The sequence below is a fragment of the Varroa jacobsoni genome, unplaced genomic scaffold (genome assembly GCF_002532875.2).
Source record: "Varroa jacobsoni isolate VJ856 unplaced genomic scaffold, vjacob_1.0 scaffold_621, whole genome shotgun sequence".
Lineage (NCBI taxonomy): Eukaryota > Metazoa > Arthropoda > Arachnida > Mesostigmata > Varroidae > Varroa > Varroa jacobsoni.
The window spans coordinates 360,109-380,999 of record NW_019213523.1 but is presented as its reverse complement, the minus strand read 5'-3'; the positions used below and the strand labels follow the sequence as shown (position 1 = coordinate 380,999).

Genomic DNA, 20,891 nt, shown 5'->3' with positions numbered 1-20,891 from the left:
ACCCTCGTCTTAATATAAAAAAATGTAATCTCAACGTCACTACATAATTCATAGATCCTATTATATCTAATCGATAGCGACGATGAAATCAATTCCCGAGCTATTATAAAAACGCAAAGCGCATTAGGACAGTAACTGATAAATATGACGAATTTCAGTCGACTGCAGGTAGTAGTGTGCACGAATTTCAATTTTCTTCTTTCATGATGAATGTGAAGGTATTAAATACAAATATTCTATAGTCAAAAGCTAACAGTTCTGAAATATTTAACATTTTCAGGAATGCACGATTTGTTATTAATTAAATATGCCAAATAGTGCATACGCTAGGCAACAAAGGCTACTAGGTATAGTCAGTATATAATAATGAAAAGAGGACCCTGAAAAGTATGTCAACTTAATTAAAAGCCAAATTGAAGACATTAATTAGAGCAAGTTATAGACTGTTTCACATTATCGTGAACCATAAGCGAGTCGGTTTGAATGGTTAAGTTTTCAACTGCAAGATCATAGCATTGACTTTAGGACGTCATGTACCTATAGAGTAAAAGATGCCTTAGACAGAGTGACTATAAACATATCTAATAACCATTATTCACAATTGATAGATGTTTTTTGCAAATGAACAGGAAAATGCCTCAAAGACCCGAGTGCGCTAGTTGATCTACGTGAATTCTAATTTTAATTTTATTAGTCATACTGAGCGTGGGTCTTTGTAAAGTAGTCTGATTTATGTCAAATTATAAATAGCAAGCACATTTTGAATCGTAGACAGCGACTGTGAGTTTTATTTACGTTTATGCTACAAGTGATAGAAGAGTTGGGCATCTTAATTATAAGAATTTCCTCAATTAATCTAATAAGTCGCAAATTTTAAACTAAAAACGTATTCCAATTGTGCGGGCCAATTTTATTTCGAGTTGTTCCCTCTTCCTTCTCTTTCCCGCTGCCTACTAGATAAATAAAAATGCGTCCATCCGTCCAGTTGCTAGTCCGGCTCGAAAGGCTGCCCTCGATGATGTGTGGTCTTCCCTGTTGGTTGTGGTCCAAAACAGATGATCTTTTCCCGATGCAGGAGGCAAAGAGTGTGTTCCCTAAGGCACTCATCCTGCAGCAGGCAAACACGGGAGCCATTGTAAAAACTAAGACGCATATTCACGATTTGCCAACGTGTTTGATCGTTATGTGAGAACAATTGTGAATGCAACTGCCTGTGCACACGGAAACAAATAATAAGAGAAAGCTGTCGTGACAGAAAGTTAGATAAGAACTGATTCGGACTTGCTGCACTGTCAAAGGAACCGGCGCCTAGATGGCTCTCAAAATTTTGTAGAAGGATATCCGCGGCCTTAGCGGGAAGTCAAGGTAATAGACTACGCAATCAGTAGTTCCACATGAACAGATATTTCCAAGTCTATCGACAGGTTTAACACCCTTATAAAATCGCAAGCTGACTCGCTCTAAATGACAATGTGTACCGGAGTAATAATTATACGTATTTTTGGGTCTTATAATGTGATAGTTGAAATTGTAAACAGCAGTCATTTTTGCAATGAATAATGCTCGTGCTTAGCCATTGACGATCAAGCTATATCATGTACCTTACTAAAAAAATGGCATTTTACGATAAAATGGTTAGTATAGTATTTGAATATAAATAGAGGACGTTCTCTGGTTTCATTTTTTCAGTCTCGATTTAAGAAGATAAAGGCTGTGAAATGAGTCATAATAGACGTGATGATGCAGTCCCTAATAGCGATTCGCCAAGGGTAAGTACCTCCCGTTGTTGAACTGTTTAACATGATACTTCTAAAAAATGCTACACTGCGCATTTGAGAAAATTCTTTACTCATGTAAAGGCTTTTTTTCGTCTTCGACTCTTCATAGTTATATTAGTTAATTGTTTCCTGATTTAACGAAATAGAATGGGCGAATCTGAGCGTGGCAGTTAAAGACCGACTGCGCTGAAACACTGCGTATCGTCGTCGGGCTTTCTTGGCCAACAACAACCTGTTTTCTAGCAAGATATAGATGAAAACGGCGTCCGTTACAGTCCCTAAGATCTTCTTTCTACCATGAAACGTTTCTTCGGGGTCTCTTTGTTAACGTACTTAATTTTGAGACTTACTCAGTTTCTAGCACAAACCGCCTGACACGCCGACAAATTACAGAACTTGAAGGCGACAAATTAAGGTTATCTACTAAATCCTTCGCATCTGCGATAAGATCGATAATTAAGTATTTTTGTCAACAACGTCATTTTCCATGCCGTAATAACAAAGAAAAAATTGATATATTATGGATAGTGTCTATGATCTCCTTTAGGTCGACTTATCTGGCATTTTACCGTCCTGTTAACCTGACTGAAATCACAGCTCCTTTAAGCTGTTCAGTATTCACTTCCGGGTAAAGTTGACTTGTGTCTTGTCCTTTATTAACCGCACGGGTAAGGCAAGTTGTTTACGTCTGCAACTCAGCAAAATACTCAATAATCCCACTTTTCGCACATGATTTTTTTCTTTTTTACCTGAATTTTCGGATTTTTTTTAATCAGTTATGAATACATTATACTCTGTAGGAATACATAAATATTATAAGCTATATTCCGAGTAATTGATACTTGACAGCTTAAATTTTGCTTTGTTCAAAGCTTTTTCACTAGCTCTTCGTCATAATATTTTAAGAAAACCGTATGAATTATTCATCTGGACCAGTTCGTGTATGTTTTTAGAAGTGTACAATATGTAAACTATGAGTTTTCTTTGCGTTAAAAGATGAATTAGTCCGTATGGCACCCAGCTTTCAGTTAACAAAGACTGTCTACTCTCATATGAGTATACCACATCGATTGTATTGTAATTTGTATTGTAACTGGCAGCAGCTAAAATTTTGTTACGAATTCTTCACTGGTAATCTATGAACATTCATATACGATTAGATTTAACTTAATCACTGTGACCTACATTTAGATTGGTACTTTGCACCTAATATCATTGTTGCACCACAGTGCACTGATTGCAACCATTACTCGTTCTAACTTTAATAAGCGTAATTTTACGTTTACAACATTAACATTTTTTTCTCGATTGTGGACTTCTATCTACGTACTGCCGGATGATCTTGTAATAATAGCTTTTGGCATTAAATTCAAACTTCAGGATTCTGCAGGCGGTATACTACTGGGAATCCGTGATGAAGGGTATGCCTTTCTCACGGAAGAAGCTGTTGCACAGATAGCAAGACGAGCCGAGACTACCGAATCGTTTTCAGAACTTATACGAACTTTAGGTAAATAAATATAAAAATAATAAAAAAACTTTCAAACACTTACAGCCAATATTATTGCAAATTAAATTATGATGCTACAGGTTGGAACAATGAGATCATCAATCAAGAGGTATAGACAGAATCAAAAAAAGAAAAAAAATATTACTTTATCTTTGTATTTTGAGAAACCATATTTTATATATAAGCGTTCTTCACGGATGAGTGTGAAAAGTGGCTAATTTTATTCAAATATTTTTATTTTTGGTTCATTAATTAAATATTTTAAAATATACTAATCTAATTTTATGTATGTATGTATGTATAACGTAATTTTATGTCGCACGATTTATAGACCATATATTTTAGTAAATTGAAAAAATTTTGTAAAAAATAAATGAATAAATCGTCTAAAATCTAAAAATAAAGTCTATAAATATATATAACTATAATGAATGGAAGGTGCTTGTTAATAATAACTATTTTATTGTATCTTCTTAGATGCAGCCCTGTAGTGAACGATAATTTAGCTTTACGTAACTGCCTTGCTCCTTCTTTACATGACAGGACGGATTTATTCGGATTATTGTGCATTGAAACAGTCCTTTCAACGACCTCTGCCTACGAGATCTTCCTTGACAAATTTATGTTCAGAGGATTTGGCTGGCGCTGGTAAAGAGGCCATTCGGGCACAAACTGAAGATGAAAAGGACGTCGATTCATCTGAACCTTCACGTCGGAGGTTTGTGATATAAACGGTTAATAGTAATGCTTCATTTCGTTTCCGCGTGCGTTATGATTCATGTCTCACTGTTTTACATCGATATCTGCTGCGACAGCACGTCATTTTGACTGTCTAAACGTTTCGACCACTCGTGTAATTTCTCTCTTACTAAGTAGCAGCATGTTGAATTAAACCTGGGCCTATGACCCTGAAACCATATATTGTTAACGTTATTTTTGAATCGCGCTTGGCACCCTAAATGAGAAATAAATTTTCATTTTTAAATTTCAACTTCATATTTTTCTAGAGAATCGCTTACATCGATCGGATCTGATTTGGAAGACGCTGTTCTAGAGCAAACGGTCGATGTTGAAGCTGTCCGGAGAAGCTATGATATCCTCTTTAAACTCAAGGATAAGGGTAAATGTTCTTGTGATTAAGGTTTACATGTTTTACGTTTATATGCATTCATTCAAAACTACCTGTAACATACCATACTGTACCAAAAAAGCAGATTCAGTATCTCCTTCTGATCCAGTTAGTATATACTGCTTTTATTGAAAAACATCATTTTTTGTAGAGGACTATTTTGACAATAATGGCAAAGTAGGAAAAACACTTTTGGACTCAACAAATCACGCTGCATTGAAGACAATCAGTAATTTTTAAGACAACAATTATAAATCAACGCATTCTACTTGCCACTCGCGTTTAATGAAAAGCCACTGAATTCGATCATTTATTTCTTTTTATGTGTTCTTGCAGATGGCAGTATACCGGCAGTGCGTCCACTGACAAATACGCTGCCTTCTTTCTGTCAGTCTCTGGAGTTAGATCTCCGCACCGGTCGGGTGTCTCCAACAGAACCAGGATTTTCATCCATGATAATCCTCCTGCTCGAATTACCAATGCTTGAGATTCCAGCCCTTGCCAATGTGTTACCCGATCTCTGCAGTCTCATAGTTAGTATATTTTGGAATCATAAAATGTGCTTTCTTGATTAATGATAAAAAGTCTGGGATTATTTAGTAGTTGGTATTGAGTAAAGGGAAATATTTTTTTATGATCCTAATATATTTTGTGCAGTATTGATTAAAACATATAGTATAGCAATGTCAAAATAGCCAAACTTCTGTTAGTGAAATAAAAATAACGAGAGCAGTAATCACTGGTATCATGCTGTATTTCAAAAGAAAAGTATTTCTTATGTGCAAGTTCAGATCACATACCTAGAAACCTATACGCGTAATATATTCCACTTTTTATGCATTTTTCACGTAAACATATTTTTTATTCCTTCATATTTAGCCATTCCAACAGATCTTATACGGCCGGTTACTCAAATTATTCGTGTATGAATGAACATACTAGGATAGATGGAAGTAGTAATAAACTGGAATAATAGCTACATACCTGTATCTGCACTGCCGTATAACAATCGGACTAAACAAGCATCAGGACTGTGAGTTCTTTATGCATATTGAATTTTTATACCATGTTCGTGTTTGGCACTTGAACTTAATGTATTCAAGGGCTTCGGCGACTCGTGTTATGAAGCCACTGAGCCCTTTTTATAGTTTGTGTAATGTCATGATTAGAATTCAAATTACAGGGCTTTACAATACACAGACATCAAGAGGCAGCCGTAAAGATTAAAAATGAATATACGACAGTTATCTAAAGTATGATTTGTGAAATACTGGTGCAATAGTTTTCGAAGTGGTTTCTAACAAACACTTAGTGACAAGTTATAACTAACGGCTACAAAACTTAATTTCAGGTGAAGTTACCTATTCCTGCTCAAGCTAAATTAGCAAGAATACTAGCGGTTGTATGGCGTGATTCACCGGTTTGTATTATTCCTGTGTGGAAGACACACATATTTAGATATAATCTCATTGAGGGGGTTTGGGGTGCTGAGAGTTTCACCTTCAATGAAACAAGATTTTTTTAGGGAAACAACACATACTAGATGATGTAATTAGTAAAGAGGTATGCATTTTCAATCTCAAGACGTAGTATTTTGGTTATGGGAAATTAAGCGATGGGACAAAACACATACCAAACGTAACGAAATTATTCAAGTGACTGCATGAGTTTCACTTTTTCTGGTATTCTTACAGAGTCGTTTTCAGCAGCTTGTGTATACAGTTCAACAGCTAATAACGACAAGATCACTAGGAGCAGTATTCCGGGTGGACTACATAACAAGCGAAGACCAAGTTGTTAGTACTTAACTTCAGCTATTATTAGAAACTAATTAATCGACTGGAACATTCCATAGGAGGAGTAGCGTACGAGCCTCGAATAAAAACCTTGTCGTGCTAGTATTTAAGTACCGAACAATGCATGCCTACCTTTTATAGTCCCAGCAGCGTAACTACTCATTTCAGCAGCCGTTCTCGTCAAAACTAACCTTAGTTCGATAAACGAATTTATTTGTTCGGTCGCTTCGTCTCAAGATCTGCGACGCCACGCGTTTCCTGCGTGTTCTCTTTGCTGTGGATTTGTTAGCCGGAGATATGGAACCTAAGCTGAGCTTGCCCTCTGCGTCGTCTGGTCCTTTGAGGTCTGACGCAGACACTCTAGCTGACGGTTCTGTGGGAAATAGTGAACAGGTAAAAACATATCACAAACCGATGCCGCAATTAAAAATATACTAAAGCAGAAGCAATAGATTTATCAATTTTATGGATAAATATAATCTTATCTCTAGAACTAATGAAATCTCAATACAGCTTTGTCGTGCATTAATTTTACGTTTATTCATTTAAGTCACTTAACTAACACACCTCATTGTATACGTAAGAATAAAGCCTCGGTAATTTCTGGGATTTGCGTTTTTCATAGGATGCCCTTCTGCTGGTGGCCGGTCTTGAGCTTGAAGAGTCGGAAGAAGCGTCAGAAGATGAAATGCTTTCATCTCGAGAGGCTGGCGCAGATGCCCAAGGTAGTGCGTCTGCTGTCGGGGAGATAGTTTTAAACGGGACAGCAGAAAGATTAGCGCAAGCCGGACCAGTTCAAACTTCAAACGAAGCCAAACGGAGACGAAGAGGGGCTCCTGTTTCACGGGTCAACGGTAGTAATAGCGGCAGATCGGCAAAAGGTGGCCAAGGCGCTCAAAGTCACTATAGCACTTTCAGTCAGTCGGATCCGCTATTATCAGAGTTAGGTATGGAAAAGGCAAAAAAAGGCCGATTTGTTTGATGACTCTATAAGGAGTCACAAGTCACACGCTTCTATTTTCTAATCTTTCTGTATTTCGCAGTCATATATGTATATATCATAATATGATGAGCTCAATCACTATGACTTATATATTATGTTGCTTAGCTGGTTGCCGTGAGTAATATCGCGCCATACGAACAATACAACTATCGATGTTACAAATTTATATTCTCATCTGAGCACGAATCACAAAGGTTAACCAAAAGAGTAAGTATCACCAAAGTGCACAGCACGTTCAGGTTAGGACAATTCTTTCTTAGAATCTTTGATTAGTGGGGACTCGAGTGTGCGGTCCTGCATAAATTGAACACCACAGATAACACTGCCACTTGTAAAATCAGTTTTTAGTATTGAGCTTTCTTAGCTTAAATATTCTAACTCAGCTTTGAAGCAAACTGTGATCGACTTGTTACTCAGGCATCGATGTGTTGGATTGCCGGAAGCCTCTAATCGACCTCGATGAATTCTATAATGAATTGCTTTCGGAACTACTCAGTATCGAGCACGACTACAACAACTATCGCGAAGGTACGTGATTTTAATACCAAACGAGCGAGCAAACTCATCGCAATATATTTAGTGTATGTATATATGTATGTGTTCAGTCTCCATTTGTCAGAGTTTTTACGATATCTTTACCTGGATACCTAAACAGGCTCACGTATTGTATAGTTTAATTCTACGATTCGATAAATAAGGGATATATGTTACCTTACGTATTATTGTTTGATGCCATTCTAACACCTGAGACTCGAGAAAAATGGACAAGGAGCCTGTTATGTGTTACCAAGGGTAATTAGCCAGGCGATAAAGAAAACAAAAACTAATTGTAGTTCTGTTCGAAATGTTTCGTTTACACAGGGGCTCGAACAGATAAATTTTCGTTTTTGTCTTGTCCGTTCGTGCTGACTCCGACAGCACGGATCCAAGCTCTATATTTGGACAACCGCATGAAGATGAACGACCACAGAGCACTCGATTTCTTTTCAGCTCTCATGCACGGCGATGAATTGAATCCGGTAACTGGCTTCAATTCTTTTTTTTTTGAATTCTAAAGAACGTCTTAAGCTGGCGATCTGAGGTTACATTACCTAGCAAAATGATATAAAGAGATAATTTTTTATATGTCGTCGTTTAGGTCCTTAAGCTTCAAGTTCGTCGTGATCATATCATTGAGGATGCGCTTAATAATCTACAACTTAATGCACTCGATAACCCTGGAAATCTTAAGAAGCAACTTGTCGTCGAATTTGAGGGAGAACAGGGTACGATAGTGCAGCTATATTCCCAAACGAATTTTATAAACTATATTCATGATATACTCTGCATTTCCATTTGTATTTTGCATGTGTATTATAATCCTCTTTCATAATATACAATTTGTGAGGTTCGCCTTCATGTACGTTTTTCAGAAAAGGTAGTGCGGTTTTACTGTAGGCCCATTGCGTCACTTCTGAAATGATGGTTGTTATGAACTATCACGAAGTATTTCCAAGCACAGCTCGTGATTGCCAGAAAGCTGATGTGTGTACTATAGGGAACTGAGCCACTTTGTAAAACTGCGTCGTTTGTTGCCTTGTAGCCATCCTGTAAGGTCCGAATATATTTTTAAGATAAGAAATAGCTTTCTTTGAAAGGTTTTAGGTTTTTCATCCAATATGCTTGTTCGTGATTTTCCCCTCTTTTTCTAATTTCTATTGACTGCAAAACCCCGTGTCGAGACCTTCATATGACAACTTTGTATTGAAATTTTTTGGCCATTGTGAACTTTAGGCATCGTGAAACAAGAGCCATCCAACTAAGCCCGAATTATCATGTGATATTCGTATATGACGTTTATTTTAAAATATGCCTGTATTTATTATTTACACAAGTGTATTTCTTTTTAATTGATACAAATTGAACTTTAAATGTGAGGTTCTGAGATTGTATGTTATATATATATATATATATATATATAACGTACTGAAGAAAACTAAAAAAAAGCTTACTTTATTTGATCATTTTATATAATAAGCGATAACAATGCCATTACCAATATTGGATCGTAGTGATGATTATTTCAGTGCTATACCAGCGTGATCTAACTTTGGTCTGGTAACTTATAAATAAGTTATGAATCAGACATGGGATATATAAAAACTAACTTTAGCCTACATGTTTCATGTATTTCGTAAAATCTTGGCCATGAGAACTTTTGTCAACGACTCAGCTTGTAGGCAAATTTTGCCAGTAAGCAAAAATGTTTGAGTCAAATTTCGCGATGGTCTCGCATAATAATTATATCATAAATTCTTCACAGGCGTAGACGAGGGTGGCGTTTCGAAGGAGTTTTTCCAGTTGGTCGTGGAACAACTATTTAATCCAGATTTCGGAATGTTCACACTTGATGAGGAGACACGAAGTTACTGGTTTAATCCAACTTCGTTCGAAGCCGATGCTCAGTTTGGCCTTATTGGTACGTTTGTAAATAGCACCTATCAACATGATCGCTTATGTAAACGAAGTTCTATCAGTGAGTTTAATAAACATGGAGAAATGTTTCGTTCTCTATGATAACTTTATCATTTTGTCGTTGAATTGTTTATTTGAAGGCTTTAAATACCTTATTTTCTCGCTCGTTACAGGCATCATTCTCGGATTGGCTATCTATAATAATGTCATTCTGGATATCCGGCTTCCGATGGTGGTATACCGGAAGTTGTTTGGTGCTCGAGGAACCTACAGAGACCTAATCGATTATGATCCTAGTCTTGCCAAGGGTCTTCATCAAATGCTAGTTTATAATGGTTAGTGCTTGAGAAGGTGCATCGGTTGCAGTTTTTACTATCAAATCATTGAAGGGGTACAATTTATGGATTGGCTTTCCTATGGCAGACATTAAAACCTGGCCCTTAGCTTTGTGCTACTATCATGCGTAGACGTTCGTTCATGAACTAACACGTTTCCTATCCTCCCTCTGACTAGAACCGAACATTACGGATGTGTTCTGTCAAACGTTCCAAGTAACTTATAAAGATGTGTTTGGTGCCACGCTTACCCATGACCTTCGACCGAATGGAGATAGCATCGTCGTTGATCACACAAACAAGGTAACAAAAAAGGTTATGTGGTAATAACAGACAGAGTTAGTATAAAGACAGAGGACGTAAAGACAGATGGTTACGTACCACTGGAAGGTTCCTTGCTATCGATGTTTTATTCGGGTCCCAAAATATTCCAGTTATTTTAATCTTCTTCCATGAAGGTCAATAGGCCATCGAAACGGCCCGGGATAAGTGTGAATTGTACGGCGAGGACTTTATAACTGACAGTGCTACTCAAATGCGCCTTGTGAGCAGCATCTGAGTATAGCTTTAAAAAATAGCATCTTCTACCTAAAGAGCGGTTTCCACTCGATTTTCTGCGCTGGAATGCGCTGAGTCTTTTTTCGTGAAGTATAAGAGGGGCCAATAAGGGGTGTTAGAGGAGCCAATATCTCTTAGTTAAGGAGTGCTCACCGTATATAGAACCAACCGATTACATCGTTTCCGTAGCTCTTCGGCATTGTAAGTGCCTTCTTCCGTAAATTTTTTCATCCGATATGCCTGTGTTTGGAAACCAAAAATAAGGTTCAATTTGTAATACAAGCGAAACAATTGCAACGAGATTGTACAACAAATAGAGCCTTTCCCCATATATAACATGGGGTTCATCAGTTAAGTCATAATAAGAAAGCCGCACGTAAAGGCCAATAGAACTTCCATTACTATATACATCTGTATTTGTAGATATTCGTACATGTATAGGAACTCAGTACACAGAATGCTCCCAGGTCGAGCAGGAAGAATGTAGCAAAATGAACGCAACAGCACAGTTTATGCATGACACTGCTTTTAAATTAGACAAACAATTTAAGTCCTTCAGGTACGATGAATACCATTTTCGATATCCGAGGCAGAAGTTCAACTTATTCAATTACGTAAGGTCTAAATACTCAGTTTTACTCATAGGTTTCTCATTCACTGTTATTTACACAATCTTGTATGTATAAAAAAAAAAACTAATTTGACTTGGGAATAAGATAGAAAACGCGATTGAGCAAGAAGCAATATCCGTGAAAAAGAAAGTTTCTCTTTTTGATGCTATGCGACTTCCTTTGAAGAACGCTTCTATTGAGAGCCATTAAAGTGTAACGGCTGTCCTTATGAGGTCAGCTCCTTATCCAAGGGCATACTTAAATATTCTGAGTTATTCTCTCTCGTGAGTAAGTGTTCCATTTTGTATTTCTTCGAATAAATTAAATATACAGGCATTCAACCATAAATAAGTATACACTTGAATTCGTCACCTGAGATCGCCCAAGAGTAGTGCCATTCATGTATTCCATTCTGTATTAGCTTTTGCGTGTTCGGTAGCGATTCCTTACCTACATGGCATTTTATAGTGGGTTTTACAGCAGCAATATTGCTCGCTTCTCTACGGTCTATTTGCATGCTTAGTGCAGCTATGTCAACTATTATGTTCAAGCCCTGGTAGAATGGGGTTAATTCCTTTATTTCATAATATGTACAGTTTTTACTTGGCAGAAAAGAGATCAATAAGATATAGATCTGATTTTTGGCGTGTTTTATTGACAGTAGTTTTAGACAGTGTATGAATATGGATATGAACATGGATAACCGCTGTACCTGGTCTTTAAATCACTTACATCTTCGAGCAAAATGTATCGACTCTGAAATGACCGAGTTCGTTAAAGATTATGCTCTAGGTCAACCTATGCATTAACCGCTCTCAAGCGTCTCATTGAAGCGCGGCAAAACGTCGGTGCCAGATAAGTGAGGAAGTTCATGCGGCTTTTTCCTAGAAAAATCAGGCTTTCTACCGGTAGCAGAGAAGATGAACGCATACCCGCAGCAAAAAACCGCTAACCAAAATTTGTCCCAGTCGTCGTCTCTCTGCATAGCATATATATACTGTTAAGCTTAGCGAGAGGTTTGTCGGGTGGTCACGAATGTTGTGATTCGAAACGGGTACTGCTTGATGAAAGCCATAGCCGAAAACAGTGCTTCGTCATCGGAATATTAGTGAGTGTCAGTTATTGTCAAATAACTTTGTATGGAGTGCATCGCACCAAAATTCAAAACTGCATTTTTTTTTTACCCTGAAATCGATGATCTCTGATAACCATTCGGCTCCAAAAAAAAAATTGCCATGAGGCAAGGTGGAATATTCTGAATAAAAATCAGATTGAAGGGGTTCGGAAGTTCACCAACACGTAAAAAAGCGATTTCTTATGATCCGTAATATTTAAAACAGAATTTAGCGACTGTTTTCGTGAATATTGATCCTTAATTGGGTCATCCAAATAAGGTCTCATGGTTAGCCTATTTAAGAGTCGCAGCTCCATTTTGCACCTCTCAAGCTTATTAGCCATTTCCAGCCTTTGCGATTTTGGGACGTTTGGATTGTAACTAGCTCAGAAAATACTTCCGGTAGATTCTTTATATAGAGTATACGTAAACGATACCTTATTGAGTCCTCGCGTACCAATATCGCTTGACGCACAAGTGCTGTAAAAGGAGTTACCTATGTATCACAAAAAAAGATCCTTTAAAAATGACCAGTGAGCGGTTTAGCCCCGAAGTAAGATGTTTATTTTCGTCTAGGTGGTTTTAGTAATAGTCTACACAGAAGAATCGTAATTTAATTTATCCATATACATATATATATATATATATGGAGAGAGAGAAAAGAGGAGGGATAGATTCTCATTTTGCGAACCTTTTTTTCTATTGTTTCTTTGTAAATAAAATCGAATTTATTAGAGAACATTTTATGGCAATACAATATAGCTATTGTGTAGATGGGCTTTTGAAGTTCCTCTTTTCCTAATCAATCTGTAATCAATAGATATTTGTTTCTGATAAAATGTATTCATGATGAAAAGGAGATAAATAATAGAAAAGTAATTATCGTCATGTTTGTCTTCATTCCAGGTGGAGTTCGTGGAACTTTACGCTGACTTTCTACTTAATCGATCTATCGAAAGGCAATTTAATGCGTTCCGACGAGGATTTGAAATGGTGACTAAGGACAGTCCTCTGACCAAGTGGTTCCGGCCTGAAGAAGTAAGCTAGCAACTAATAGCAGAGGATTCGATGAGTCCATGTGTATATGCCATCCTGTCATATAATGTAGAAGTATTTGTAAGATTTTACTAGAAGGAAAATCCACTTGCGCAACTTATTCAAAAGTAGAGTGATGATATTCTATCTCGATTATTTGAGCTTTGATTTGTCAATTATCTGATGAATTTAAGTACAGTAAGAGCATTTTGGTTTTTGAATGGTTTGAATGAATTTAGGTTGAACTTCTAGTGTGCGGTCAACAAGATTTTGATGTCAACGGTCTTCAGCAAAGCTGTGAATATGACGGTTATCAGCCTGATTCTGAGGTGATATACACCATTCTAAAAATTTTAGTAGCATTGTATTATTGTACAAATTGTTGTGTAAAATCGCAATGACTAAGGCTTTGGGCGTTTACCAATAGAGTACTTCAACATATAGATTTAACATATAGATACAAAAAAATGTGTATCTGCAGTAACCCAGCTACGTCACGTCTTCTTTCTCAAAGATAGAGTAAGATAAACACTACTGTGTGTTCTTTGCCATATACGAGTCTTACCAGCTAATCTACTGGTTTTTGTATGGGTTATTTTAGGTTATTCGATGGTTCTGGGAAGTTGTTCATGAGATGGCCGATGATGAACAAAAACTTCTGCTTCAGTTCACTACAGGAAGTGACCGGTATGCTTACCCGTGGCTTCACGAAATGCGTTAACTTCTTTGACTTCTTAGAGTAAAATGATGGGTTGATCAAACATATTCATTCCCGATTCAGACATCTACCGATCGAGCAACCATATATATGTACTAGTAGCTGGTACTATGAGGTTTGTTCTTCGGAAGCTTATCCTTTTCACTACTTAACTAAATTATTCATCAAATATATCAGGGTGAATTACTGTAGCAGAAAAGATGTGCATCTTCATAATTTCAGAGTGCCCGTGGGTGGCCTTGCCAAGTTGCGAATGTCTATTAATCGAAATGGCCCAGATTCCGACCGTCTACCATCGGCCCATACATGCTACAACGTGCTGCTTTTGCCCGAATATTCCAGTAAGGAGAAATTACGGGAACGACTACATAAAGCTATCACCTACTGCAAAGGATTTGGCCTCATGTAGGCATTACTGACGAAACGAAAACTGCGAAATATATGACCCATTCACGCCTAATGCAAATGATCATATCAAAGACTATACGGAAGATAATGAAAACAAAGCTATTGCTATATCATGCTGTCCGCACGACGAAGTATATCCAAAATGGATCGTCAAACAAAATACGGTGCCGCGCACCCTTCTGTTGTAACTTAGGTAGTGTTATAAAAGATTGTAGGCAGATCTATGGATCAGAGTAATGTCGACTCACGTAACATAACGGCACAGGCTACGAAGATAACGGGTGATTCATAGCCACTGGTGGAAAGGTTCATAGAGAATACGCTGTAGTAGTCAATATGGTGTACGATACAGATTACTCTAACCATGTTAAAGGAAAAAGAAAACACGACAAGTGAAACTTTAAAGTTGTTTGCTAGTGAATGGTGAAGAAATCGGATGATTATCTAATCCCGACAGTAGCTGTCGATTGATGGGCAACACGCGACGCTTATGTGAACCATTTTCTACAAGCCTCAACAAAGTGGACAAATTTTTTATGCATGGACATAACTCAATTATCGATTTGTTATTTAGGTAACTCCATGTCATTAAACGATAGCACGCCTATCATTAACATGTCTGTTGTGTTTGTTTTTAAAGTATCTACCGAGACTAGAATTTTTGTAATTCTAAGTATCATTACAGGGTTGTAGGATTATTCAATATAAGATTTCTTTATGGGAAAGGAGAGTACAACCAGCGTACATGTGTCTATTGATTATTTCTAAAAAAACAAAAAAAAACAAAGCACGAATTAAAGTTTATTTGCTATATGTGTATGGTGAAAGCAAACGCCCGTCACTAATTAGACTTTATCGCACCTGCAGATTTTAGAGCCAGCTGCCGAAGAGTTTGTTTTTGTAGCACTTACAATCAATGAAGAAGCTAGTCTGTAATTACTGCGGTTTATTGTGATGTTTTGCTATACTTCGTCGATGATTTAGTCTGATTATTAACGTATAAGGGTAAATCAAGCTTCGCCCTTACCTTCAAAATGAAACAGTTTATGCCGGTTCAACAGCTCTTCATTGTTTCATGTCGTTACTTTTATCCCTTCCTTTTATAAACTTTGTTTTTTCGACACCCAAAAGCATTACAATCAATTGATCTTTGTTCAACAGATATAGCCTTTCACTATAGCGAACAATGAAGGAGCCTTCCGTTACCAACTGCTGTTCAGGATAAAAGAAATTACTGCTGAATTATTTTCGATGATCTCAACGATTTAAAATTTCGCAGACAGTGCTGGCCGAGTTAAAAATTTATTATTGATATTTCATTGATTTAGGAAGACGTTTTATTGTGAACAGTACTAAACAAGAAAACCGGCACTTAATTTGAATATTGTTAGTGACGATTGAAGTAAGAGATACAATATGTACCGGTTATGGCTAAGCACTGGTGCCGAGCTTTCCATGGTTAAATTTATGGAAAATCAAACGATCAAGACGTATAAAAGCCTTTCGTTGCTGAGAAGTTTTAGTGGAAGTGTGGCGTCTTATGTTTTACCATGGCAAAAGACGCGTCTTTCTCCCATTGTTTACATGCCTTTAACGGAGCAATAGGACTCAACACTGCGATGAAGTGTAGCAACAACTACGAATAAACGTGTAAGAAATGTCTTCATGCAGGCAGTGTTAAACGAAATATTAGCGTATAGCTTGTTATCGTAATAGCCCAAGAGCATATGTGCTGATAATCACGCTGGCTTACTAAATAGAAATAAAAAGACCTGACGATCTAAAAAAAACAATGCGAAACCTGTAATAATTTTATGCGATAACAGAAAAACCGTTGCCTAAACTTAATACCCATTTAAATCAAACATTCAGAACAATTTCGCCATGCACATATGAAACATATCCTGTAGACATCCAATCGATAATAAGCTTCGTTTGCCCAAATATTCATTTATTGGGCCACACTTTGCAGATGCCCAACATTTGTATAACTTCTCACATGAAACCACTTGCAAGCAGCTATCGGTCACATTTCTCTCTTTTCGAATTTGCGGATATTATGATGACAAATGTTCGCGAACTGAATATTGTGCCTGTTGCTGTTTTGGCATATACTTGAATATTTCATCAGACTTGACGGGAAATTGTTGAGTAAATTTATGCAGTTACTTAAGAAGAAGTTTTTATCGTAATACAAGTAGCGACCTGCTCGGAAATTTCCAAACGGGTAGAAAAGACTGAACTATTAGAATTTATTCAGTAATACCACAAATTAATCTCGTTCGCAACATTTATACGAGAGATCACAAGATGCAGCAATAGTAAAAGTAGAAGAAAAAAATTGCTGAAAACTTTTACGGGCCACGATGTTAGGCCCATTTCTACTTCGATTTGCAATTTTGCAACGATAGTACAATTTTACATCACTAAATTTTTTCAAATTGATCCTGTGAAGATAAGGTTTATGGATGCTGTGTAATAAAAAGTAATAATCGAAAAGATCCAGTAAATTTAGACATCTATTTTATAAGATGGCTTCTGGATTTCGTTCGACTCTTTCAATTCATATGAAGGTATACAGATGAACGGACCTTTGTTACTTCAAACCTTGGGATATAAGCCTAAACAACGTTGCTTTTTAATATCCAGAAATAGTAATAACAATCTATAATTACATACAACACTCTTTTTTCATATGCGTGCTAGTTATTTTAAATACGCTCAAAGCACTGTGAGGTTAGTTCTGTTGCTGTTGTTGTTCGAGAAAGTGTTTTCAAAAATTTCACAAGGGTTCCTGAAAAGTTTACGATTATTTACGCTTAGCTACGCAAGATTGATTATATTTCATGTATCTATACCTGCATCTATTCGTGTAGCTCTAGTATTTTGTCTCTCTGAACAAATAGACCTAATCACCCACTAATTGTTTGTGTTGTTGATATGGTGGGGCAACTGATACAGTTTCTAGAATGTGTACAGAATAAGCGTAAATCATGTTGACTCCCTAAGTTTTGTTTAACGACAGTAGACGTCAAATGAGAAACATTTAGGTTTTGTGACTATGATCGTAGGGTCACATTAGGTCGATATGTTTATCAGTACGTAATAGTCCATGTGATGTAGGGTTTTGCGTCCCGGATGAAATACCGTCAGTCCGATGCTCACGCTTCAACTAAGAATTCTGTTCACACAAATCAGTGTAACAATTTTATCGTGGACTTTAATGAGAAGATTGAATCACCGAGCTAAAATGTTCATTGTGGCCTAATGCTTAAGACGGTATCGTACACTACACCGTATGCAGGCTGTAATTTCCAAGAGCTTTTTGCACCGTCTTGAGAAAACGTTTGAAGCAGCTCTGTTTGTATTGATTGCTTTACGTTTTAGTTACTCAAGAGCCTGTAGTATCTAAGAACACACTAGCGAATTCCATCACCCCGATTTTTCGCCGGTTGAAGACTTCCTATGGCCGAGACTGATTAAGCTTGATGTAAGCAAACGACACAATTATTGTGAAAGAAGTTGCCAAAACCTGCTTTCCCATTCCATACCGCATCTGCCTTGTTCATGCTATATGAGGCTGGGTTCTTTCCTGTACAATTTTTCTAAAGCAGAATTTTCAGAACGAGGCCTTCCATAAGTGGAGAGCTAAGCAAGCATAGGTGATAAGAAATGTTAGTCGTTTCGTTCAATATATGGAAAAAAAAGGTTGGTGGAAAATGTGTTACATTTTGATCCTGTTCAGAAGTTCCGAAATAATACCCTGAATAGTATATATATTTAAACACGAATGACGAGCATTACCGTTTGTGATAATGTCCTGACGTTATGCCTATTGACACGACAAACCGGTGCCATTTACCCTCCCCCCAAACCTGATACACAGTAACTAGAATGACCCTTAACAGTTATGATTGACGCTATGACTATTCGCTTCTATATCGCTCGTACTGTCAAACTTATAAAATCGAAAAATGTTCTATATTTTATATTTTTCGTGTTGCTGTTGAGTGTGCACGCCCGATCAGGTTATTTTCTACGTAAGGAAACTTGATATACGTATTTGTCCCGTAGTGGTCCCTTGTATTGAGTTTCCTTTAATCAATGCACATAGCTCTAGACTTGCAGGGTAGTTACGCGAATTAGATGCCGGAAATTAGCAAAGATGTACTTGTTTCTTTACAATAATGGTAAGATCTTAACGCCAGTTCCTCGCTTGAGCTGCGTGAATATCACTTGACATCCTTCCTGTTAAAATTCCTAATTAGTCATCATAGTGGGACAAACGATGTTGTCCATCGTGGGATCAGCCGTGCCAATACATTTCAATGATGGAAAATTCCACTGTATCTTGTAAGCGGTTTCGCCAAGGATTAGTCATAAAACGGGTCCTAGAAGAATCAAATTTCTCCTTAAAAGTCCTTATAGGCACATGTTGTTGATATACTCATGACAAAGTTGAATCAACAATTTTCTGCACTCAACGTACATTTACTGTCTTTAAACTTACGAAGTTCCGCCACGAAATTTTGAAATTGGCAGCCATCGGGTGAACTGTGGCCTTACATGGACCTGTGTGTACGCGATTTCTATTTAAACGACCTGTCATCATTATTTTATATTGCTAGATATGAATCCTCTACTTCGCCAAAAACGCTACTTTGTACTTTTGGCTAATTGCTTTATTACAAAATATGAAAAATGATTAACAACGTTGTTTTATTCTATTGCCTAACTAGAGAAGAGTAATTACATGAGTCTTATATGCTTCTATTATGTGCCAAGGCTACGACATTTCTAAGCACCCCTTGATGGAAGTAGATCGCTGATTTTATCGTTGTTACAGAACCAGTCAGATAAACTTACCTTCCACAGAAACTAGATCATCTTTATTACGTACAAGGTTAGCTAGTGCAACTATTTAAACGCCCCCAAAGTGCTGTTCGTAACGATAGCTTGATTTCCTGCAGATGTGTAATACTAAACGATGTCCATAATGTATATCAGTGTACTGCTGAACAGTGCGTTGTCGTTATCTTGTGATGCCTTCAGTTGCTGCTATTGTGTATGATTGTTCTCATTATCATTTTTGTGGCACAGATTTAAGCTCTTGTTCCCGCCAAAAAATCCGCCGAGATGAATCTTGCTGGATATATTATCTAAGGTTTCTTCAACTTAACCAAACGGCATAGTATCCAATCTATCAACGTTAGATTTTGAACCAACGAAGGTTGCGTGTTTATGGACACTATGACAACCCACCCATAACTACAGAATAAGAAGCGTTTCTGCGCATTGCGTTGTTTATAGTATCTAGGTTACGTATGCGAAATCCCTATTGTATCCTCGGAAATAGTGTGTGTGTGTGTGTGTGTGTGTGTCTGTGCGTGCGTGTATCAGCTCATTCGGATGAACAAAAGTTAATTTCGTATCTCATATCTGAAATGGTTAATTGTTTATAAGCTTCAAGCAGGTGCTGACAAAAGGGCGGATAACTATAATGATTGGTGTAAGTTCCTATTTGAACTTTACTCTTGATTTGTACATAGGTTAAACATATTCCTGTACATTTTTTTCAGGTTGAATTATGTATGACGTGGATGTAGGTCAGCTTTTATCCATAGACTAGAATGATTACAAGACTATACTAAAAGATCATAGAAATTGTAATGATCCATGTAAGATCAAGCGCGGGAACTGCTTATTACTGCAAAGGGTAATGGGGTAAGATGTAAACATTAATTGACATAGAAAGTTCACAATGTTGCAGGCTAAAAAAGTAACCTTAAATATAATAAAGGTTTGTAGCAAAAAATGGAGTTTACGTTTTTTTCTAGACAACTAATAACAATAATAGTTGCCCATTATTTTTCAGATCTGTTAAGGAAAAGTCAAAACAATGTAGCCTGTGCGAAACCACCAATCACAAATGTTTACACTGCCGCTTTGAATATTAATACGCCTTTTTGTGACTGACACCAATATTTTCCGAAAACTTATTAATGCGCATTAAGAGTTGCTAAAAACCTGCTAGTTCGAGAATAAATATGGTCTAATTATGGATATTCTAAATAATTGTTCAATTTGAACCCTAATTGTCTTTATTTCAAATGCTAGTACGCATCAAGCGTTCTGTTTATGCAAAATGAATAAATCTATCCATGATACACTCTTCCACTGCTTCAATATAATCTGTTAGAGCGATGTTTGACAAATGCGAATCGACTTGTCTACATTAACTGATCACTTACCATGTAAGTTGAGCATATTGGTGCAAAGTTAACTCAATATTAGAGCCTAACATCGCATTTCGTTTTTAGTAGATAAATGATATTTTAATTAATTGACTTACACAACATTTAGATCATCAGAGAGTCATGTTCACTGCCAACTTAAATGATGGAAGCATTAATAACTTGAATGCATAAAACACGTGGCTCCA

General features: G+C 37.0%; 1 protein-coding gene across 1 annotated transcript; it reads left to right on the top strand.

Moving 5' to 3' along the window:
• Positions 1 to 987: 987 nt before the first annotated feature.
• LOC111262002 (ubiquitin-protein ligase E3A) lies at positions 988 to 20,538 on the top strand. The gene is made up of 20 exons (XM_022835939.2): positions 988 to 1,365; positions 1,690 to 1,769; positions 3,159 to 3,288; positions 3,832 to 4,006; positions 4,296 to 4,408; positions 4,754 to 4,950; positions 5,769 to 5,837; positions 6,112 to 6,213; positions 6,451 to 6,606; positions 6,839 to 7,160; positions 7,634 to 7,744; positions 8,078 to 8,235; positions 8,355 to 8,481; positions 9,519 to 9,674; positions 9,844 to 10,005; positions 10,184 to 10,308; positions 13,195 to 13,326; positions 13,563 to 13,652; positions 13,925 to 14,010; positions 14,264 to 20,538. Exons 2-20 carry the CDS (start codon positions 1,719 to 1,721, stop codon positions 14,448 to 14,450), a joined length of 2,649 nt encoding a protein of 882 aa, XP_022691674.1. The 5' UTR covers positions 988 to 1,365; positions 1,690 to 1,718; the 3' UTR covers positions 14,451 to 20,538.
• The last annotated feature ends 353 nt before the right edge of the window (positions 20,539 to 20,891 follow it).

Excerpts from the sequence above, each read along its gene's own strand:
- LOC111262002 (XM_022835939.2), top strand. The coding sequence starts at position 1,719 with ATGAGTCATAATAGACGTGATGATGCAGTCCCTAATAGCGATTCGCCA. Across the intron at positions 3,289-3,831 it reads AGAACTTATACGAACTTTAG|GACGGATTTATTCGGATTAT; the intron begins GTAAATAAATAT and ends TTTACATGACAG. Across the intron at positions 8,236-8,354 it reads ACGGCGATGAATTGAATCCG|GTCCTTAAGCTTCAAGTTCG; the intron begins GTAACTGGCTTC and ends GTCGTCGTTTAG.